At 31.4% G+C, this 24,755-nt stretch overlaps 1 protein-coding gene across 1 annotated transcript in view; it reads left to right on the top strand.

The window, feature by feature from the left end:
* The window catches only part of Abd-B (Abdominal B), a 36,465-nt gene extending 17,707 nt beyond the window's left edge, over positions 1-18,758 (top strand). Inside the window, exon 2 of the mRNA XM_065360202.1 lies at positions 10,634-18,758. Coding sequence (XP_065216274.1) covers positions 10,634-11,019 — 386 coding nt within the window. The 3' untranslated portion in view covers positions 11,020-18,758. The remainder of the gene's footprint in view (positions 1-10,633) is intronic.
* Positions 18,759-24,755: the final 5,997 nt, after the last annotated feature.

Below are 24,755 nucleotides of genomic sequence, written 5' to 3' on the forward strand. Positions count from 1 at the left end.
AAGTTTACTTCTCATAGGTCACTTCTTTCCTGATTTCTGAAGTACCTACCTACATATACTTGAAATGATGAAAAAAATTCAAATATCCATTAAATGAAAGATGAGCAATTAATGAATATTTCAAGCCGATTCACCCCCTCCTCCGTCAAAAAATAAAAAAAGTGAAAAATTGAGTTTCTATTCTCATCATTCCTGTTTCAGTCTCATAAGTATTAGGATATTAGGATCTCATGCTCTATCTTAAGAGTCGAAATACTTAGGCTATTCCATTTTCTGCATCTTATTGCCCATCGATTGAATGAAGAGTAAAACGACAAAATGCTTGCTCAACTTACACGTGGTATAGGTATCACCGAATGATTGTGCTTACCTACTCAAACAGTTTCCCTACTATTCCATCTCCATCAGCAGTAAACTTGTTGTCTGATTGATGTTCTTTGATATTTAGCCATAATCTAGGTCATCAGACAAACTTGCCTCAATTTAGCCATAAAGTGCCATCCTCCGGCACTGAGAACACTTCAAAATAAAATCCCAACACGATCGCTCGGTTCTTATGAGAACACAATTGAACCGTTAAAGAATATTTTCACTCGTCAAAGAGTTTGAATGTCACCGGTGAAATTCTTGGCTACAAATACGCGTATATAACCTTACGGACTCGTCAATTACATCGTCGGTCTTCTTCAGTTCTACACCTACTACGAAGAATTGGCGTCACGTTACTGTTACTGTTATCTGTGTCGTCATCAGGAGCATTTTTATTTTAGAAGTTTACCAAAGTAGCGTTGTTTCTTGTTTCTCGCATGAATAATATATGTACTAATTCGTATCGTTTTGAAAAATCTACATTTTCATTTTTGTAGCGTTACTTTTGATAAGGTGTAGGTATAGCTCTCTATCACTTTGGGGCACACCTGCTAACATTTATCGCTCGTATGTAAACGTATCGTAATTTATTTTAATTTGCGTGCACTAGTCTAGTATTTTTTCAAAAAATTGATAAAATAAAGGCCAACGCAAAAGATTCAGGTACCTACGTGGAATATAGTTTTTTTTTACAAAAAAGGATGATTTTTTCCCACCTTATCAAAAGATACCAGTTGCTTAAAAAAATTGCAGCACATTTTGCAATTCGTTTTCTTTATCGAATACTTGTTGGAAACTCGGTCGTGTTATGAGCTCAAATTCGAATTTTATAAGTCCCCCCCTCCTCGTATGCCAAAAAAAGAGCAACTAAGGTGGTAATGAACGACTCATGTGTAGGCCTATAGTACAAGACGCGAATCACTTGTGAATTTTATTTCATTGAATAAACTTCTGAAAAGCAGTAAATACTCAGCGGTGATATTTTTATTACTATTCGTGGCAGTTTTATGATCGGTAATAGTTTTATGGCTTGTTTCTTTTTGAATTTTTTATAAGGTTCCAAAATTTATTTAATTATTTTATCGTATACCTATCCTTCGGTAATCATTCAATATTGTAGATTCAACGACGAATTTACTATATCATTTTAAATACTTATTAGATATCCACCAAAAAAAAAAGAGTAAACCGGTAACTTATAGGGAATTAAAACGTAACGTAAATAAACCGGTTCCGATTATAATAATTAGCATGTAACTTATGCGCGAGTGGACGTATCGGAGTACTTTTTTTTTTTTATTTACACGTATTTCTATAATAAGATAACTTACTCTAGTAAGTTCGCAGTGCTTTTCGCCGGTGATGCGGTAATTTTGACAAAAACACGTACGAAAATCATAACACCCTCGCTAATCTGGCGCATGCATGGTGAAACTATGCTGAAATTTTCTCGAACTCGGAGGAGCGACATTAATACATAGATATTTATTTCTAAACGATGACTAATTCGAAAAATTAAATATTTTTTGGTCATGTTTGAAACGCTATACATTACGTCATCCGATGTAAATATTTAAATGCCGATTGTACGTAAATTCTCGACGTACTTTTACATACGAACGATACGCGAAGCATTCGAATGGCCAGAATACCTTATACTATATTACAAATATGTAGTAATTCGGATATATGTATACGCGTACCTGTGTATACTGGCTGCAGTGTGGTCTCCTCAATTTATCTATATTATGTTATACGTTAATTATTCGAATCGAACCAGAAAAATCCATCTTGTAGTATGAAAAATCATACCTGAGGTAATACATGAGCTGTATCGAGCTTCCCTGCTGATTATGTGTTCATTCTCACACCATCCGGCTCCATGGCTGTAGTCGCCCATATGTTGATTGATGACGATTTCGACGTTCTCTTCCCAAATGAAACGACCTTCTGACAAGTTTCGTGTGGCCAAGGCCTTAAGTTTACATATGCAACGATTTCAGAAATTTTCGATTTTTTTCGTTTTGCGAGGATTTTGGCGTGTTAGGAATTTTTTTCATTTTGGATAGGGGTATTTTTTCTATTGCTTGATAAATCGTTGTGATTGTGTAATTATTGGAGATTTGTATGATTTGCTTGCAGAGTAATGCAGGTATTTGATGTGCAGCTATACTGTTAGAAGAGAAATAGCTGAATTTGAGAAAAAATGTCTAAAAAATACAAGAATATTTACCTCATAAGTGAACAAGACAGATAGGTAGTAGGTACCTACACGAACTTTTTAAAATTGAGCAGGTGATGTAACGAAGCATTTCTTCGCCCAAATCTAATTCGATCACAACTCTGATCTGATCCTTCATATGTATATAATCCACCAGATCTGGCCAAATTCAATCAGATCTTCTTTATTGGAGCTGATTAGATGTATGAACTGATCTAATCCGATCAGAACTCTGATCTGACTAGACCTGATCAGATAAGTACATAGGTAGATACAAGATCTATTTTTTTGAAATATCGTCCTAACCCCTTACCTCCCGAAAAAATTTAACAAGTTCAAAAATAAATTTTTTAAGAATTTGGATTGAAAAATAGCCTTTGTTATGTTTGAAAAAAAAATGAAAATTGAGCTACCAAAGTTATTGGTCCTAAAGTTCTTTTTCAAGTTTTCCAGAGCAATTTTAAATTTCTGAAGAAATTTTAAGGCCCGATGGAGGCTCTATAGAGGTGAAATTGATTGTGTTCGAGTCGGATGATCTTGTAGATATAATACTGGACGACATCTCTTGGTCAAATATTTACTTTTGAATTCGAATAACTGAAATTTCAGTAGGTAACAACCTAAAACAGTCGCGAGGAAGCCCAATAAGCACCTACCGAAGATTATCTGTCTTGAAGTTTATTTTTATAGCCCTTCGTAGAATAATTATTTTGAAACTGGAAAAAATTGAAAACTGACCGGAGGCCCGAAAATGGCCGAATTTCGATTGTTTTCAAGTCGAGTGATCGTGTAGACACGCCAGATCACATAGGTAATGTTGAAAACCCCATTTCGTTTTAAACGTTGGTTGAATTTTTTTTTTTTTACTTTTGAAATTCACAAATTGGTCAAAAATTCACTTTTGAAGTGGCACTCTTGGAATTTTGCAATGACCACCTGAAACTGTTGAGAGTGTGCCCAATATCGTAATTTCATTGAAATCCTGAAAAAAAATCAGACAAAAATTGGAATTTTTTGAATTTTACGAGAAAAAAAAATCAAGAAATTATTTAGAAATCTTGAGAAAAATAATTCAGCCTTTTAAAAAAAATTCTGAGAAAAAACCAAGACAGTTGAAAAATTGAGACATTTTCAAATGAACTGGAAAAATAAGGACCTTTCTCTAATTCTGGCTAAAAAATCAAAAAATTTTCAAATTTCTGGCAAAAATCATAATTTTTTTTAAATCCTGAAACAAATCAGAACTTTTTAAAATTTCTGACAAAAATTGGAATTTTTTTGAATTTTAGGAAAAGATCAAGCCTTTTCAGGAATCTTTACAAAAATTGAAACTTAAAAAAAAATCTAACAAAAAATCAGGAAAGTTGGAAAATTGAGACATTCTCGAATGGATTTTTCTCTAAATCTGGATAAAAAAAATCGGCACTTTTTCAAATTTCTGACAAAAATCATACTTTGAAATCCTGAAAAAATCAAAACTTTTTTTAATTTCCGACATAAATGGGAATTTTTTAAATTTTAGGAAAAAATCGGGCCTTTTCAGAAATCTTGACAAAAATTGGGACTTGAAAAAAATTCTGAAAAAATAAAATCAGGACAGTTGGAATGAAAGTTATACGTCCTGAAGTTCATTTTTGACCTTTCACCCAACCCTAGTACATATTAAGTAGTTGTTGATGTGAGGAAGTTGAATTGAAAAAATTATTCACTTTGGTTAATTTTTCTAAAAAAAAAATAAATACCTAAGTAAGAAAAAATTTCAAAAATTGCATTTTATCAGCTTTTTTGAAATTTTGAATTTTTCAAAAATTCAAAAATTAAGGTTTCGAAATTTTTGTTACGAGGCTAGGGTAGAAAAAATGCATGGCCCAAAACGTAATTCTCTTTTTTAACAACTTCAACGAGGTCACAAGAAAAAGTTTTCACATCACGATGAAATTAAGTAAAACGAAACAGAACCAAATATCGTATGGATTCTTGAATTTTCAGAGTTGAAGTATAGAAGCTTATAGTCCATAGGTATATCTACTTACTATTAGCTAAAAATTTCATTTTGAAAGACCTGGGTACCACTAGACCTGTACGAAAAATGTGTAATCTTTATATTTATTTTTGGATTTGTTTTTGAAAATTCTGCATGTCTAATTTTAAGTAAAATGTAATGCTCACATTTCATTTTCTCCTCCAAAATTTCAAAATTGAATTTCAACAAATTTTTCAACATTTTTGTACTTTTGCTCTCCACACAAATTTTTATTTTATTCCTAATTCAAAACGTATCTTAGTTGTTGAAATTTGTCGAAAATTTAAGTTTTTTTCTTCAAAAAAAAATGTCTTTTAAATCTCAAAATTCCGAAATGAAATTTTTTCAAATAAAAAATCCCCTCCCCCCCCTTAAGTGATGTACTTTTTCCTGTAAGCATTAATCATAAAAAAATTTAGAAGGAAGAGTCGGAAAAATTTTCATGTAGAAGAAATTTTTTCCAATTTTCAAATTTTTCGACCGGTTTTCAATAGTTTGGCACAGGCGAAGAATTCAACAATTTTTTCCAAATTTTTCCAAGCCAGCATGACGCGGATCACAGTGTTTAAAATTTTAGGCAGACATCTGGTGAAAAAAACATAGGTATAGGTATCCATTTAAAAATATGCAAACGTGCATTCTTAATGATATGCACATATTTCCAACTCTACCTCAATTTCCTCCTCTCAATTTTTGACTTAGCTTAAGTATTTCTTGTCATATTGAAAACACTTTTTGTAAAGTACCTACAGTCGAAGCTAATTCTTCATCGTAGCCTATACACAGAGTCAAAAGTCACGAACATCGAATTGCATTTCTATTTTTATAATGTAAAACTGCACCATAAAATTTCCCACCTAGACCATAATAACCACCAATTGAGAATATTAATCATTCTACGTTAATCTCATTAGCAATACCGGCAATTTAATTCGTCAATTCCCACCTGCGATAATACATTAGTACGGGTACACAACTACACATAGTCGTCGAACAAATCGCTATATCTACCAATCTACTACACATCCATCGATATCGAGTCAAGTTGAATTAATTTTTTCAAATGTTCTACATGACGTGTGTGGGTCATTTAAATGGCATATAGGGTTAGTTTTGGTTTACAAATAATCAAATAGGTACAACACTGTGTGGATGATTTGACATTCGTATTATTCGTCGTATATGTGGTAAATGTTTTCCTAATTTAACTCAAACCTATGAACCGGTTTCACCAAAAAACTTGGTGAAATCATTTTTACCCATCAGTAATGGTTTTGTATTTCAACGCAACGCACACGCGCGGTAATGAGCAACTATTATAGATAATGAGAATTAAAGTGACAGCCACAGTGTAATTTTGAACATGATTTCGATCGATTCCTCCAGCGTGTGTATACCTAAATACAAAAAACCTCGTACGTACGTATTTACAATGTAGATATGTTGTAGGTATATAAGTACATACAACATATGAGTAAAAAGACATCTTGGATGGATGGAAATTTGTCGAAAATTCGCCTCAGGTTCGACGACGTTCAAACGGAAATTATCTCGAGATAATCTGGGAATATATGTTGAGAATCTTCCGCGATCGCTGCAGCCTGCGCGCCTGGTCAACATATACGGCCACGGCGGTATGTGTAAGTGAGAAAGAATTCGTCACTCAGGTTCCCAGCGTGTGTATTGCCAACGATAGCGCCCAGACTGGAAATAAACGACTCGATGACGTATACTTCTGCTTGCTCGATTAATTATAATTAGTGATACCTATAGCGAAAAGTGGATCTTTTTCGTCGAAAATTAGGTATTCCTCAAATTAGTATAGCCCACATTGTATCTAAATAATAAATAGGTGTCCTAGGTAAGGACGATTTTTTAATGATTCGTAATCGATCAATTCCTATTTCCAATACACTCGCGCATAACATCTCATTCAACTTCGATGGTATTTTTCCTCTCGAGCTCGTTGGCTTTTCGAATTCAAACAAATGATTTTATTCTCGAGTTTGACGCTTCGATAGATAAGTGCCAAACAAACCGTGTTTCCAATACGTTTGTCTATCCCTATCTGATTTATTCATCTTGTCACCAACTTTTTCCTACTTTCGCTTGATAGTTTGTCTCACTACTCGGCGTAGGTTTGTGTGTGTGTGTTTCTTTTTTTTTTCTTCTTCGACTGATTAATCTTTACATTTGGACAAAAAAAAAACACACACGCTGATGTTTTATCGTTAAGGTATTTTTGCGTAATATACCTACTCGTACCTTGTACATTATGAGGAAATTCGAATCAGATTCATCTCTGCATCATCTGGTCAACTTGACCGTTTAACGTTGCCAAAAATATCGTCGACTTTGTATTGCATGGCCATATTATTGTTTCAACATTCGAATTACAATTCAATGGTGTAAAATTGCATTCGTACATATGTATTCGTCGCAGTTACTTGTATAGATATGAGCAGTGCTGTAGGAACTTTCCATTCCTGATTTCAAAACAAATTACCTACATTTGCAAGGACGAGACGAATTTTTTAAACAACCATATACATTGAGCTGACGTGAGCATGTTTTGAAATGAAAAATAAATCACTGAGACGAAGGAATGCAGAAAATGTTACTCGTATGTACTTGTAGGCGTATAGCATTAGTTGCAAAAATTTCGAAGTCGAGAACTATAACTTGTGAAAAAATTAAAATCTCTTTTTCTCGTTCGATTTATGGAAGTTGTTTGAATTTATAGTAGAAATTATATCAGTTTGGGATGGGAGGGGGAAGAAGGAAGAGAAGAGCGGTGATGATGAAAACTTTGCTTTTCAAAGTACCTACCTAATAGGCACCTCACCTACCTAACAAAAATTCAACCTTAAGCCTTAGGTATCTAATTTACCAAGAAATGATTTTTTTTTAAATATTAAAAAGTAAGCAATGTTTTGAATCTATATAATGAGTTTTCAATTAGGTAAAATCTCTAGATACTGATCTAAAGCAAATCGATGGACAAAGCCTTTCGAATTTCTTTATAATAGGTACCACTCTAGTCTCTACATGCATTTTTTTCACTCAGTTTTTGAAATTTTCAAAATAGGTAGAATTTTTCAAACTGAAGACTCATTTTCTCAATACGAAGGGTGTAATAATCTAATAGGTAATTTAAAACACCCCCCCCCCCCACCCATTTAAATTAACGAGTTGCCCTTCGCACTCCTCTCAGCCTCAGCTTGTCGCTGTAAAATGAAAATAATTTGCCTTTTCTATTGCCTTTGTCTCTCCACAAACATGAAGAGAGGTGTAATTGATTCTTTGACGATGGAATTTTTTAAAATCCTGCCCTAAAAGTTTCTAAAATTTGAAAAATTTTAACTGCTAATGCAATTTGCATCAAAGTATGTAGGTATTTTTAAAACACCAATAAAAATGTTTGCTGAATAATTTTACTCGCGATCTTAAATCAAGAAAATTTTAATCCAGACGTAATTTTATCATTGGCGAGAGTGGGCAGAAAGACAAGAAGAGAGACCTTTTTTGATTGTGTAAGATTGACCTTGTATTTGTGGCCTTCGACTCATCAATAACCCTTCATCAACGCAATCCCTCAAAATAATTATTCAGTGGATAGATTTCAAAAATTTTCATGCAAAAAGTTGAGCTGAAAAATTGGGCAGAAATCTTAAAAAAATTGAAATTTCTCCAGACTATTAAAAACATGGAAAAAATGTTGTCAGCTTCCAAAATTTACAGTAAATCTGATCTAATTTTATGAAATTGACTGTTGGTAACTGGATAAATCACTGGTAATTTTTTGGTGAATTACTAATAAGTTTTTTTTTGGCAAATTACTGATCATTTTTTTTGGAAAATCACTGGTATTTTTTTTGGCAAATTACTGGTAGTTTTTTGGTAAATTTTTGGTAATTTTTTGGTAAATTACTGGTCATTTTTTTGGCAAATTACTCGTCATTTTTTTTGGAAAATCACTGGTAATTTCTTGGTGAATTACTGGTAGTTTTTTTTGGTGAATTACTGGGAATTTTTTGGCAAATTACTGGGAATTTTTTTTCGAATTAGGCCTACTGGTACTTTTTTTTGGCAAATTACTGGTAATTTTTTTTCCAAATTACTGGTAATTTTTTTTTGTAAATTACTGGTAATTATTTGGTCAAATACTGGTAATTTTTGTTGAATTACTGGTAATTTTTGGTGAATTACTGGTAACTTTTGGCGAATTACTGGTAACTTTTGGCGAATTACTGGTAATTTTTTGGCAAATTACTGGTAATTTTTTGGCAAATTACTGGTAATTTTTTGGCAAATTACTGGTAATTTTTTGGCAAATTACTGGTAATTTTTTGGCAAATTACTGGTAATTTTTTGGCAAATTACTGGTAATTTTTTGGCAAATTACTGGTAATTTTTTTTTCGAATTACTGGTACTTTTTTTGGCAAATTACTGAAAATTTTTTTTTTGCAAATTACTGGTAATTTTTTTGGAAAATCACTGGTAATTTTTTGGTCAAATACTGGTAATTTTTGGTAAATTACTGGTAATTTTTGGTGAATTACTGGTAACTTTTGGTGAATTACTGATAACTTTTGATAAATTACTGGTAACTTTTGGTAAATTACTGGTAATTTTAGGTAAATTACTGGTATTTTTGATAAATTACTGGTAATTTTTGATGATGTTGAATTTTTTATTCCCATTGTGTATGTTGAACTTTTAAAAAATTGAGATATTTTTTTCATGTACCTATGTACATATTTAATGCTTTTACTGATAAAAAGAAAACGCCTAATTTCACAATATTTTGTTTGACTTTTAAAAACTTTGAAAACAAAAATGATCAATTTTTGACATTTCGAGTTGCATTGAAGTACTCGTAAACTTTCAATTCAGTCTAAATTTTGAAAACTTGAAAAAATATTTTAAATTTAATTTTGTTTACAAATGTGAAAAAAATTAAAATTGACCTGGAAAACTTGAATTTGGTATGCACTGTTTTTTTCATCATCCCCATCTTTAAATCTACTGGAAACTGCTTCGTACCATTTTGAGCATTTCTGAAACCTCCAGCAGATTTTTGAAAGTTGAAACAATTTTTACCAAATTTTACCAAAGTTGGAAAGCTGAAATTCACCTTACTTTCAACATGCCAAGTCGATTGGAGGTGGTTTATCAAGCCATTTTGAAGCCTCCAAATTCCAGATATTCAAAGAGTGCCATACAAACTGCTCAAATTGACTTTGGTTCGTACATAAACGAGATTGGTGCTTTATAGTGGTCTCTTGATTTCAAGTGCTTGAATTACTTTTTTCAATTTGGAAATTTTTAGCTAGTAAAGATTAGGTATCGAAACTATTGATTCACTTGACAAAAAGTATGAAATGTATATAAGATGACAGTTTTGAGCAGTTTGGGCATCTGTAGGTACTTGAAGCTAGAGAAATTGACTCAGATGAAATAACGTACTTAGGCCATTTCCCTTATTGCTGCATTACGAATAAAAAAGGTCATAATATGTATTATGCCAAATACGTAGCATGGAAGTGCCATAACTCCATAAGGTTTCCAATTTCCATAAATGCAAAATTCTGCAATCAAAATCTGCAAATAAGTGCAATTATGTCTCGATGCGTTTCCTCTTCCTCTGCAATGATCAGATTATTCAGATTACATAAAATGACCGCGCGACTGGGCTGGCCAATTAAAACCGAAAAATTTTCAGTCTTTCGTTCGCGACGTGCCCAAGCATCTGGATACTCGTTTGATTTTTTTGGCGTATTAATTGTCGATCGGAAGAAAAAAAAACGTAATTAAAGCGATGTTAATTATCTCGTTGCGTATACGCGAGTCGACCGTTAAGAATAAATTACTGCAATTCTTATCGCGAAGCCAAATCTCATCTTATTAATTCGTATTACACATCACACGCCAACAAACACAAAATCATCTTAACTATGCTCCTACTTAAGTACCTATATGCTAATTCGCGAATATTTTGTTTGACTTTTGATTACAGGTTCGCTAACCAGTGTCAGCATGACCAGTATGAGCGGTGTAAGTTCCAACCCTTTGGAATGGACGGGCCAAGTAACGGTGCGTAAAAAACGCAAACCGTATTCCAAATATCAAACTTTGGAGCTCGAGAAAGAGTTCCTGTTCAACGCTTACGTTTCCAAACAGAAACGATGGGAGCTAGCCAGAAATCTGAACCTAACCGAGAGACAAGTCAAAATATGGTTCCAGAATAGAAGGATGAAGAATAAAAAAAACACGCAGCGGGCTCAACAGCAAGCCAACACGAATAGCGCTAGCGGTAATCATCATCCTCATCATCACGTATCTCATGGAGGACATCATGTCATCAATCATCATAGTAACGGTCCTCTAAAGCATCATCCGTGATCGCTTCACTAATCTGGTTTTTAGTTCCTTGCGTTTTTGATTCCTTTGCACCTTTTGTAGCCGAGTATCGCGGAGGTATTAATTTTGTTTTTCTTTTTTAGTTTTTTTTTCTTTCTTTCTTTCTTTCTTTATTTTTCTTTATTGATTTTTTTTTGAGTTGTGTTTTTGTTCTCTTTTTAATTTTTGATGTATTTTTTTTCTTTTGTCGAGTTTATTTATTATAGACGGTTGTAAGATGTTGAAATAGTAGGTAAATACGCGGTCGATTCGGCGCTATCGTTGATCTCACGAATTATCATTATGTAGCCTATGTTTTTCTTTTGTTTCTCTAAATTATTATAATTTCGTGTAGCGTCGCGACCGTCATGTCATTTTATTCCCCCCTTATTTTCATTATAGGTATATGCCCTTCCTTTTGAATTTATTCTTTCACCGGTTATACAAAAATTCAGCCAAGAGTTTTAGTTACCTTATTGCTAGGTATATACAGGATGTTTCATCGATCGTTTGCCATTCTTCGGATTTGGTAAGAAAGTATGCATGAATGAGATGCCTATCTTGAAATTTGAAGGAGCTGTGATTTTGAATATTTTCAAAAGAAACAGCTTTTTCTTTTTAAAAAAAATGAATTGTGATGTGCTACTTGCACCATTAATAATAATAATAAAAAAATGGTAGGCAAATTAAATTGCCTATCTTTGAAATTGAAGGTGCCACGAAGAGGTGCATTTTTAATGAAATGTGCTGAAAATTTTTCCTCTTTGAAATTTCACTGGATACTTGAGAAGAGATTAGAGGCAAGGCCATATAAGATTCAAAAAAGGTTGTATCCACTTTTTGCCCATCTTTATTTTGCAGGAGCTAAATTCAATTTGAAAATTGTCTCCGAAAAATATCAATCTGCTTCAGTTTTTCATTTTAGCCAGAACTATCAGGAAGGAGTTAGAGGGCAAGGGAAGCAAATTTTGAATTAAGTTGGTACCTATTAAAAGCACTGGTCTTTTTCAAAACTTTTTTCATTTTTATACTTTTTTTCAAATGAACGACTGATCTAAAAAAATCTTGAGAACATTTTTTTCATAAATTTGGGAATTGAAAACTATTTTTCTCTCTTTCAATAATTTTAGCATTTTTCTAATTTGATCATAATTTACTAATTTTCTTACAAAAGAATTTTTTATGAGCCAAAATGATATTTGCTGCGAGCCTGAGCCCATTTTGGCTCTCAGTGACTCTGGATTTAACTCCCTCAAATTGTGAGGAAAACCGAAAGGGCAAACTAGTATTAATCAGCTTAAAATAAAAACTAACTTTTTAAATCCATAACAAGAGAAATTGAAAAAAAAATTCTAAAAATTGATTTTTTAAATAGCTTAAGTATAAAATTGAAATTGAAATTAAAATTGAGCAGTTAAAAAAGTCAATTTATTTGGTACATTAGCTACATTTTTGGTGATCACAATTAATAGAATTCATATGTGAATTATTTTTTGGCCTCTTTTAGCCGAATTTGACTGATTTGATTATTGAACCGAGCTTGTTGAAATGATCTTGAAATCAAATTGAGACGTCTTTCTGAGAAATTAGAAAATTCTCAAAAAAGAAGTCCAATCTTTGAGGTGAAATGGGAGAAGGTAAACATCAAGCAAATTTGAGTTTTGGCCATTTTAACTTGAAAGAGAAACGTAAGAAATATTTCCAATTTTTGAATTTTCAAACTTGTTATTTTCATTTACCACACTTTCATTGTGATCTAATAAGATGACGTCATCAATGGATACATTTTTTGTGGAACTAAAATTTGACAAATTGACTAGAAATTTTTGGGGTCTGATTTCGATTTTTTGACAAAGATCGAAGATCAAAAATAAAAATTTTTCATCAGGATTGATAAAGTTTTGCTCATGTAAGTAATAAATTTTGAAAAAAAATTTTAAACACTTCAATATTTAGTTTTTGATTACCTAGGTATCGTCCATTTTTTTATAAATTAATTTTTTATTCTTATTTTGTTCTTCTATTGTGACCAAATTTTTTTAAATCAAAAAATTCAAAAATTGGGTTTTCTCAAATGATTGATCAGTTTAAACTCATTAATCACCAATTTTTGGTAAAAAATTCATCCTTCATTTTTAACAAATCAATTTCTTGACCAAGATCAATTTTTGATTAAAAATTTATTCAATGATCAATGATTGATCAATTTAATTCATGATCAATTTCGATCAGAATTTGGATTTTTGTGTCGAAAAAATACACTTTTTGAAATTTCGATTTGAACTGATTGAGTACTTATTATTGATCGAAAATCCATTTTTCATAAACTACCTAGGTATTGATTATTAATTTGAACCTGTAATCAATTTTTGATGGAAAATACTGATCATAATCAATTTTTGACTAAAAAGGCACCAAGAAGGGCCTATTCACTTTTTTAATATTACTGGTAACTTTGAATTTATGATGAATTTTTGATTATTTTTTTTATTTGTTTTCCTGATCAATTTATTTTAATCATCATGATCCATACAGATCAAAAAAATGTATTCCTTTTTTTTTATGGGAAAATCGATTTCTTGACCTCATTTCTATTTCCAAAGTTTTTTTTCGAAATGAACGCTCTTTTGAAGTACCTAAATCCACAATTAATGTTTGATGAGCTGGTATAGGTAAAAAAATTATTTTTTGTGTGAATAATTCATTTCGGATCATGATTGATAAATTCGTGTTTTATTTTTTAATGAATTCACTTTTCGATCTCGGTCAATTTTTTCGAAGATTGTTTTTTTTTTATGCAGAAATAATTTTAATTGTAAATTTACTTACTTACTTTTTTTTTTTTTTTTTTTTTTTGAAGAAAATCAATTTTCCAAGTTTAATTAATTAGTTTTTGATAATGATCGATTTCTAATCTCAGGTGTCCTAGGTCATCTGAAATCCTTCAGAATGCAAAATTTTATTTAAAAAAATCATCTTGAACTCCATTATTTCCCTTCGATTACTCGTTCTACTCTAGACCTAATCTACCTATATGTATTCTGGAAATTAATTTTCATAAAACTTTTGGAACTCCAGCCCCTTCAAATTTCACTGTAGGCAGCTCATATCTACACACAAGTCATATAAATAGACTTAATCTGAAGAAAGGCAAACGTGTACAAACGAAACACTCTGTATGTTGTAGGGAAAACATGATTATTTTTAAAACGGCTGAATGAGCACATTAAATTTCAATTGTTACTCTGTGATCCTCTGCTACCTTTATTATTTCTTTTTTAAAATTACCATTAACTTCCGAAACGTTTTATTTAATGTTCGACGCGATAAACATAAATTTATAGCATAGATTTATTTATTTAAAAATGTAGAACGAAATTCTTTTTCATTCGTCGAAGTGCAAATTATTTTTTTTCAATTTCTAGTACATGTATTAAGTAGAATTTTCGAACGTCATTTCGTAAAAATGACGATATGGTCGACAAATTTGCACTTTGAGTGTACGAAAATAGCTCAAAGAATATAGGTATGATTTCTTCAGGGTTTTTTCTGCTTATCAATCCTTTCGAGTTTCCAATGCATAGTGGAATGTTTATTTTTTCGTTTTTCCATTTTCTACTTCTATCGAGTTGGTTTTTGGAGTTGAACAAATTTTTTTAGTGATACCTACCTATTCGACTAAAACCTGCATATACTAACACGATAGCACTCGGGTAAAAAAATTTCACAATGTTGAACAACCTCATACGTAAGGTATTTCGACTCGGTCTCATATACACGTTCACATAGTCGTCAGTGTCACCAAAGAAAGTAAACTTTTCAATTGGCGAATTTCTATCACATCTCTATAAGGAATATTGTGGAAAAAATCACTACTCATACGTATAGATACATAAATCATACTATGGTTATGATTCGAGCAAGACGTCTGCGAACTCCAAAAACGCTACTGATTCGTTTTCGGTGTAACTGATTTATAACTCGATAACATTTTTTCCCATAGACCTACCATAATTACCGAACCGGTTAACCCAATAACGCGAATGATTTGATAAATGTTTAATTTTTCTTTAAACGTATATGGTAGACAATCGACCTGAATTCTGACTTGGTGCACACGAAGGTTTACATTTTTTTTCTTCTTCTCCTTTTCTTACTTAAATTTCCACCTACCTACGTGTATTCGTTTGCAATTTCTGCTGCAGCTATACCTACCTATATCAACGCGTCAAAACATACCAACGCGGGTAAAATTATTAATGACACGATTTTCATTGTTCCAGGTAATTTCTGAAGCGATTTTATAATTACTTCATTTACTCGTAATTAATTGGCCCGCTTGAAAGGAATTAATTACTTCGATACATAAGTCATACGAGAAACGATTTTTAATTTCTTTTAATTGGCGATATAATGTACCTAGGGTAACGGTTGACGCGTGTGGATCAGTGATTTTCTCCCCTCCTTACACCTCTTTTAGGATTTATAGATCAAACAGTTCATCTTCCATTTAAATCGATTACTAATTTTAAAAATTAATAATGACTATTACGAGTGGCTAAATTAACATACCCAATAATTGCGATTAAAATTAGGCTAACATTGTTGCGGTTATTGCAGCGAATGTCTTAATTACAAAGTTGCAATATGCAGCAATAAAACTTTGACTTGTAATGTTTTATTGCATCAAGGTTTTCTTTCTCATATACCATAGACGCTATTTTGTTTGCTTATATTAGTCAAGGGCATACGTGCAGCGTTTATTTTTCAAGTGTGTTTCTGTATTACCCTTCGAAGTACCTATGGATATACCTTCGTGTATTAAACGCCCAACTCAATGCCCATGTCCAGCCGCCATATCTAAAACAAACAATAGAAAGTACCCAGCTAACCGTTTATACTTGCTGACCATACAGAATACACGCACGTTTTGATGGTCTTCTTTTAAGGTGGCGGAGTTAATTTGTTTAGAGGTCTTTTTTTATTACCCGAGTTTATGTGTCGAAAATTTTTCCATTCTGATGAATGGGATCTATAATAGTTTATTCGAGTGTTTCGAATATCTTCCTGTTCGAGGAGAGAAGGGACTAGTTGCGAATAAATTTTTCAAATATTTTCCCAATAGTTAGTTACCTGTCTATATTTATGCTTTTACCTATAATTGTGGTATATTTGAAGGATCCTTTGGCATGTTTTGGGAACCAAAAAGTTCAAAGGTTAATGGAGGGCTAGTTTTTTCACCTAGGTAACAGGTTAGATATTAATTTAAACAAAATTAAAACGTTCGATTAAAAAAAAAAAAAAAAAAATTGAAAACTTTTATAGAACGCTGTTTCAAAATTTTAAATTAAGTGGATATATTTTTTTTTTTTTTAATTTTAGATTTACTTACTCCAGATTTTAATAGAGAAATTTTGAAATTTTCTGTTGTGAAGAATCTCAAACTACAAATTTTCCATCATAACTTGATTTCATATGCTTTAAACACCATGAAAAAAATGGCGTAACAAATCATATTGGATTTTTTTGGAGTGAGGGAGGGGGTTTGTTTGTTAAACTCCAAAACCAACTAAAATTTAAAAAAACACACCTTATTTAAAACAACGAGTTCCTTCTTCAAAAACGTATAACGAGGATGGTAAAAAGCTAATTTTGTTCTCTCAGAGGTGCTAAAAGATTCGTGTAATTCCTTGAATTTGAGAAATTGAACAATCATTTTCCAAAATTTGGGTAGGAATTAATTTTTTCTATGCACGTAATTCAGCTAGAAATTTTTCTTAAAAAAGTAGGGTTTTTTCTATTTGAAGAATTGCTCGATTAATTTATTCATTTTTTGACCCATCTGTTAAGTTCAGAAATTCAACTTAGAAAATAATCCAAAAAATGATATTTAAATTCAACAACATGTCAGAAAGCTGCACCTGACACCTTTCGTTCGAGGCAGACCACAAAAAATTAAAAATTAAAACTTATAAATAATACCCACTATCGTGTTAGTTTCATCATGAAAAAAAAAAAAAAAAAACTCCAAATCCTTCTCGATGCCATTAAAAAAAATCATAATAAGACAACGAATAAGTATTAATTCAAAGTAACTACGAATACCTTTTTGGTTAAGTTTCTATGTTATGTTATTATTTTTTTTTTATTTTGCCAAGTTTTCAATTTTGTTTTCTACTTTTTTCATTTTTAAGTTTTTATCTGTTCGAAAATTTTTCTATTTGTGTTGTTGTTTTGTTCTATTTTTTGTTCTATTAAAAAATTTTTAATGTGTAAATGATTTGGAATCACTTTTGAATTTTTGTACAATGTGTGTTTTTTTGCGCTTTTTTTTTTAGACTCGATGTCTGAATGATTATAAAAGTAATTTATTGTAGAATAGAATGTGAGTATTTTTATAAAATTTTATTTAGGATACCAAAGACGATTTTCGTTATGTGTTAAATTTTAAGACGCTTTTTTTTCTTCTTTTTTTTTTCTTTTAATATTGCTTTATAATAGTTGATTTTTTTTTTGAAATGGTACCGATCTCAAACCGGTGGTAAACCAAGGCAATATTTATGATTAATTTCCGTATATACATAATATTTATCTGCATTTGTTTTATATTAAGCATAATGGGCCCGCAAAAAAAAAATCGTGATTTATGTGCTCGAAAATTTGTCGAAACTTCAAATCCCCAATACTCATGTGAAATATTCGTATGTTTACACCTATCGATGAGTGATAAGGCACCCTACTTTTTATTTCTAAAAAATAATACGTCCGGCTATTGGCGAAACGAATATTAAAAAGAATTACAACCAACCATACGAGTCAATCAGTAGATAAAAAGCATGTTCAGAAAATCCACGTCAACGTGGCAATGGATATTTGCTAAAAATTTTCCACTTTTACTGTACCTACTGACTTATAAATCTACTTAGCTTTTGGCCATGATTGCAATACACAATTTAGTTATTTCTACCAACCTATTCTGAAAAATTTCCTCCCTCTTGTGAGACATCTGTTTCTGTATCGAAAAAACGTTAATTATGTATAAATAATAAAAATGCCAATACCATACATACGTTAATTATGCCTTAAATTGAGTTCCAATCGTCGACCAAACAACTATATTGAGGGTTGCGTGCATGCGGGTGTACTTTTATACTAAGCAACAAAGCGTTAAGTAACGATACTTACCTACAAAAAAAAAAATCTGCCTTAATTAGTGGAAACAAAAATTCGACATTTTAATTGACTCGAGCACGTAAGGAGAACTAGTGTTCGATATTGGTCATATGCAGAACTGAGTACGAATTCAGGGCTCTAGTTACTTGTTAGCGAATAGATCCTTTTTTTTTCTAGATGCAGAATTTTTACGACTGCTTTGAATAGCGTTAAAACATTGTTTTAATATTAGTCTATTTTATATTAATAAGGTTATAGACTATAAGTTCGCATTTTTTCCCCTCTTGTTTGCTTGTGTATGTTTTTATTTCTCTTCCTCTCTTTTTTTCTCTATTCTTTCTTTTTTAAAAAAATTTTATCTTTAAATGTTATTATTTCATCAGAATGTTTACAATTAAATTGTGAAATTTTTCATCGCATTTTATCTCATTAGTATTATTTATTGAACGAAAAGAGGAAAAGAACTTTGAATAAATGTATTATACTTAACGAATAAGAGATTGTTATTGCAACTGCGGGATTGTAATTAGTGTATAATTTTCAAAGAATAAATTTCTTTTACAAATTTATTCCAGTTATTTTTACCTTCGAATTTACACTTTCTCGTGTTGGATTTTGTGATTATAGTTATGCCAACCAAGATCGATATCAACGTTTGATTACGTAAAAAATAATTTTTCTCGAATTCTGAAGGATAAGTTACCTACTTATCGACTTATTCAACGTCCCTCCTAAGTGGATAAATATGGTAGGTATTATTTTAAAATATTCATTTTTAGTCAACTCGAGTAACCCACCTAAGCTGCGTAGGTAGGTACTTGAAAAAATGCATAGTGAATACATTTTAGTAATTGATTTACGATAAAATTTTAATTGGGGGTTTAAAAAATTGCAGTAATTTTCACTGAGCTGTGACAAGTACTTACGTACCTATAAGACGCAAATTTAATTCAGAAACACGTGATTTGGAATTTTCCTAATAATGTTTAATTTGGCTCCTTTTTTTTTCGAAAGATGGCCTTGATTTTTTTTTTTAATTTTTCAGTTGAACCAATTGCTTTATTGCGTAAACTCGCAATTATAAATTTGTTCTGACGAATCGCAAAAGCAAATAATGTTTACGTAATCCTTCATAGCTTCATAGAATTTGAAACGATTTTTTTTTGAACGTAGATAGGTAAAAACAATGTAGGTAGAGGTACAGAGATTTTTGCTTTGAAAAAATAGGTACGCCAAAAATTATTTTTCATCTTATTTGATGCATTCAAAATATTAAATGAAAAATAAAGGTACTTCCAAAAAATGATGCTGGAGACAGACGAGGTAATGGAAAAATGTTTTCGGTTTTAGTTCCAATTTTTCATGCTAAGGTAAGTTGAGAAAAACTCCCCTCCCTCTCGAGAATTTAAACCAAAATGCAATTTACTTGCCCATATAAATGAGAAAGAGCGATTCCCACTACTTCCTGGATTTCAAGTTGTCATTTCCTGTTAAGGTAGTCCCTCCCAAACGATACAAAAAAAAATCAATTTAGGTATAATATGTAGGTAATATCGATTCATTAGTTCTTTCATTTTCTTCTTCAGTTTCCCATTAAATCAACAAACCAGATTTTCATTTGAGAAGAACATCATCAGTAATTAAAGCAAGTATGATTGGTTCCGGTAGGAGAAAAGAAGGGAGAGAGGGAGGGAAGTATTGAATATCGTTTGAAGTATTTCCGTTTTAAAATTAGGTATATTAAGTAGGTACCTAGTTATTGAAAAAATTAAAGCTTCGGTAAGTTGGTAAATAATATTTCAAAATGAAATTTTTTCAGCTTAGGTAGATACATTTTTGCAAATGTTTCTCCATGAATGGCCCTCTTTTTTATAGCAATTTTTAGCACTTTTGGAACGGAGAATCCTGCCTACACACGATTGAAAAAACCTGCTTTAACTGAATTTTTATTTTTGAAACCATCTCATTCAATTGATTTTTTTCAATTGAGATATTTGGAATCTACGAGCGAAATTAGATAGGTATACCTACTTGTATTTTCAGTCTCTCCAAGGGGATCGAATCAGATCAATTTTTTTCCGTATTGACAACTGCAATTTTTCATTTAAAAAAAGGGAATCTTATACCTAAAAAATTTAATTTTGAAAAATTGTGTGAGATAGGGACCTGATTATGAAAATACAATTGCATTTCAAAGCAGTTCAATTTGCTAAAAATGCAACCAAAAAAAAAAATAAAAATAAGAAACTGAGAAACGTTGAGACTCATTTAAAAAAATACCTAAAATAAAGATTTCGAAAGATGTTGACAAAATTCAGTGGAGATCTTCACTTTAAGTTGAAAGTCACTAAGAAAAAATTTTAATCATGGCGATGCTCCTGCAGGGGAAATACGTATACTTACTTACCTAAACCCTCGGAGTCAAAGGGGACATTAAAAAAATAATGGTTTTTTCGTTCTAGCTCCTACTCAACTGGTTTTTGGAAAAAGTCCTCTGTTCTCTAAGATGATGTTTGAGATTCTGTGCCAATCTATGCCATTGCTATAAAAATTCAAAACCATTTTAGGGTTCTATAGAGTAGTTGAAAATTTACTTTTGAAAATATTTTCTTCTCAAATACTCGTGCCTACTTATTAATTACCTAAGTATATTTACCAAAAGATCAAAAAATGAAATTTCTGAATCTGCAGGATGAATATAATATATTTTAATACATGCACAGTGGTGCCAATTTTTAAAAAATTGAGAAAAGGAGCCAAAAACAGCAGGTTACATTTTTGTAAGTTTTTGAGATTGGAAATATACTTGGTGATAAAAAAATTAGCACTACTGTATTTCAAAATTTTATCTCAGTTCTGAAGGCATAAAAGCACATTTGGAAAAAATTTAAAAATTGAAATTAGTTGGTTGCTCCGTTTTCATGATTCTATAATATTAAATAATTATTCAAAATGCAAAATTGAAAATCTGGTTTTAAAAATACCTATCAACATTTTTTGAAGCAGGTAGGTACCTTTTTAAAAATTGCCATGAGCAAACCAATTGAAAAAATTATTTTAATAAAATTTTGTATTATTCGACACAACTTCAGGAATTCGTCCAGATTTTTGAGTTTCCAAAAACTACCATAGTCAAAATGTAAAAACTTGAGAATTTTAACCCCCACCCTGTCCTTCAAAAAAGGCTCGATGAAAATACTTCGCAAAATTCGCGATGCATATTTTTCGTTGAAAATAGAAATTGAAGCATTTTAAATCAAATATCCATGATAAGTATAGGCTACTTACCTACCTAAGTATACCTATACTAAATACTTACGATATGAAAACGTGATAAATGAAAATGAAATGACGTGTGTGGTTTGATGATCCCCCTTCATGAATATTGGTCCTTAATTGATGATTAATAATTCTATTAGTTTTCTTTTCTAAATTGATTTTTTTTAATTTCAAGCTGAAAGACATATTCCATGAATTGAAAGGTTTTTTTCTTCAGAAGAATTTTCTATTGATTCCCTCTCCTGTTTTAAAATTGATAGGTTTGAAAATTGGAGGTGTCGACGTCAAATTGAATTACTCATTATTGCACACGAACATACGTAATTTTTGCACGTAATTAAATTGACGTAGTACGAGTATTCAATAATAATAACATTACATACGTAGGTACCTAACTCTATTCGATTTACATACGTTTTTAGTTCATCTGTCAAGCCAAGCAAATTTGAATTGCTGGCACAAAGATAGTCTATTAAAATCACAATTAAGTACGAGTATCTGAAAAAAATAATAACGCAGGTTACTCAATTCTATGAATGAATTCATAAATACCTAAGTACATAATTAAGATAACTTCTACGGAAAAAGATGATTTTTTTCAAAAAAAATTCGAGAATGTCAACTTGTTACAGATTTTTCTTTGAACATGACTCATAAAATATTCCTAAAGTAAATGAAATAGGTAAGTAAGTAAATTTTCTTGAAAAAAAATTGAGCATAAATGAATTAAACGTTAATGTAGCAAAAAACGAGAATACGCTACCACTTGATAATGCTATATTATCCAACTGCGTGGAAACAAGTTTTAGGTAGGTATATCTCGAGAAACAAAACCTTAGTTGTTTTCCCCTTACATTTAACATACTGGCAACCAGACCAGCACTGAAAACCCTCGATTACATAGTAGGGAAAAGGTATGAATGGAAATATTCGTCATCTATAACGTAAGCAAACTACGTAAGAGTGTACATATTTGCATTTGCTAAATAATACGAACAATTTTTTAATCCTAGGTATTTTCATCAAATAATACCTAAATAGGTACATATGATCAATATTGGTGTCATTCACTCATGCTTGAAGCATATTCATTACGACTCAATGCTTAATAAACGTTATTAGTCAATTAAGTATTTCGTACGATAATTTCATACTCGTATGACGTAGGAAAGGTTTTTTTTTCTCGAGAAAATCGAAACAACACCTTTCAGTCTATAGGTATCTAATTAACGTCAATTTCAATCAGAGCCTTGATCAAAGGTATACAAAAATCACAGATCGTATCTACAAAACGACAAATCATCTAGCATAAATAACCACCTAGATACAAAATATTTATAAAGTACCTACGTAAAGAAGAACACTGTTGCATAGGATTTCCTCATGCATACGACAACATTTTATACACGTTGTAGTTCGTTCAGATTGGTATGCAAATTACAAATTAATGTGTAATGGAATCGATGACAAGATACACACGTAAATCGAAACGTTAATCATTTCTGTATAGGTTTTGGGTCTTCAGTCTCAGGTATACCTAATACCTATCTTCTAGGTGTAAGATACAGTCGATTATAACGTACGAAGGTATCATACTGTCGTCTTGATATGCACACACAGCTTCACATCTGGTGTGAAGCTAACTTACGAGTATCTCATTAATATTCAACGTGATTGGGAATCGGATAAATTGTGAATTAGCTTATCGATTAGAATAATTAGAATGTGGGAGATAGAGAGATGATTTATTCCGAAAGACGTTTTTTCTCCGTTTTCGAGATGATTAAATAATATCGTTTAATTTTTTCACTTTTACAAGTACGAGTATCCGTGTATATTTTTCTACATATTTTTTGGTGCAGGTACCTAATTTATCAACATGACGCAGATGATTTCTTTGCGAGGTCAGTCAAATAAAAAGCGATATTTTTGGCGTTTGGATAGAAAGTAAGAGTGAAAAAAAAACTAGGTGGAAAAAGAAAAAATTACATGGCACCTAGTTCAATTTTATAAAAATTTAAAAAATTTGATGCTTTTTTAATTATTTTTTTTCTCTACCTAGATAGAGGTACCTATGTCTTTACCTGCTTGGTAATTATTAGGTACCTAGATGAGAATTTGCCAAAAGCCAACTGACAAATACAAGGTAATATAATGTATTAATCGATTGAGACGACATGTTGCCTACATAATCAACTCGCAGGGGTAACTTATACCGTACATCTCGTTTTTCTGAAGGATGCTTTCTTTGGAAATTGAAGGAGTAAAAATAAATTTCCATGTTAATTCTATAAATGCAAATTTGGAATTTATGCACGAACTTGTTGAAATTAATCTTTCATTCAAAAACTTTGGAAATCTTTTCCCTCTGCTTTATAAAATTTCGACTGTTTACAGCTGCTCTAATTTTAGAAATAGTTAGGTTGTTACGAAAGGGAGCTTTTTTTATTCGTTTTGAAAAATTACTCCCGAAAATTTAATAACTTTGTAATCCAAACAATTTCTCCTTCAATTCCTAAAGTATGCACTTCTCAAAAAAATTTAATATGAGGTACATACTTACTTACATATAAATTACCTACTTCTTTGGATTGATGGATACGAAGTGTGAAGTGAAATCTTGTTTGGCGTTCGGCACTTGGTGAAGTTCTTTCGAGAAAAGACTTCTGAAGAAAGTTGTTGCTGACTGAGCAGGCTGTGATCCTGTTTTTTTTCCAGGAATTGAAAATTAAGAAAAGAGCTCTAGGTAGACATGACATTTTTGGCATTAGTTTGATAAAGGGTGGAGACTGAAAGCGATTTGGAACCACGCTTTTCGAGAAGAGAATGATTGAAAACCATCAAAATTAAAATTTTAGCTGCCTAAATTTATTTCTCATTTTTTGGCGAATTTTTGAAAATTTAAAATTGACTACCTACTTAACTATTTTTTGAGATTAACCTCCAGGGACTTTAAAAAAATTATCCACCTCGTACAAATTTTTTAGAAAGTCGTAGAAATCATATCAACCCAGCAGAATTGCCTTTTCACCATTTTCGGTCATTCTGGAGACTCCAGCGCAATTTTAGATTTCTCCAGAATTTTTGAATTCTTCTAAAAGCCATGGAAATTAATTTGGGCAGTTGAAAGTCAAATCAAGTTTTTGGATGGTTTGAAGGTGGGCACCTTGAGTGTGTTTTTTTGACGAGCCAATTTTGGTAGGAAGGTAACCTATTTTAGAAGAAAAATTCAAATACTCAGAAATCTTCTGTTTGCGGAGATTTTTAAAAAAATCACACGAAGAGCT

The sequence above is a fragment of the Planococcus citri genome, chromosome 4, assembly GCF_950023065.1.
Source record: "Planococcus citri chromosome 4, ihPlaCitr1.1, whole genome shotgun sequence".
Lineage (NCBI taxonomy): Eukaryota > Metazoa > Arthropoda > Insecta > Hemiptera > Pseudococcidae > Planococcus > Planococcus citri.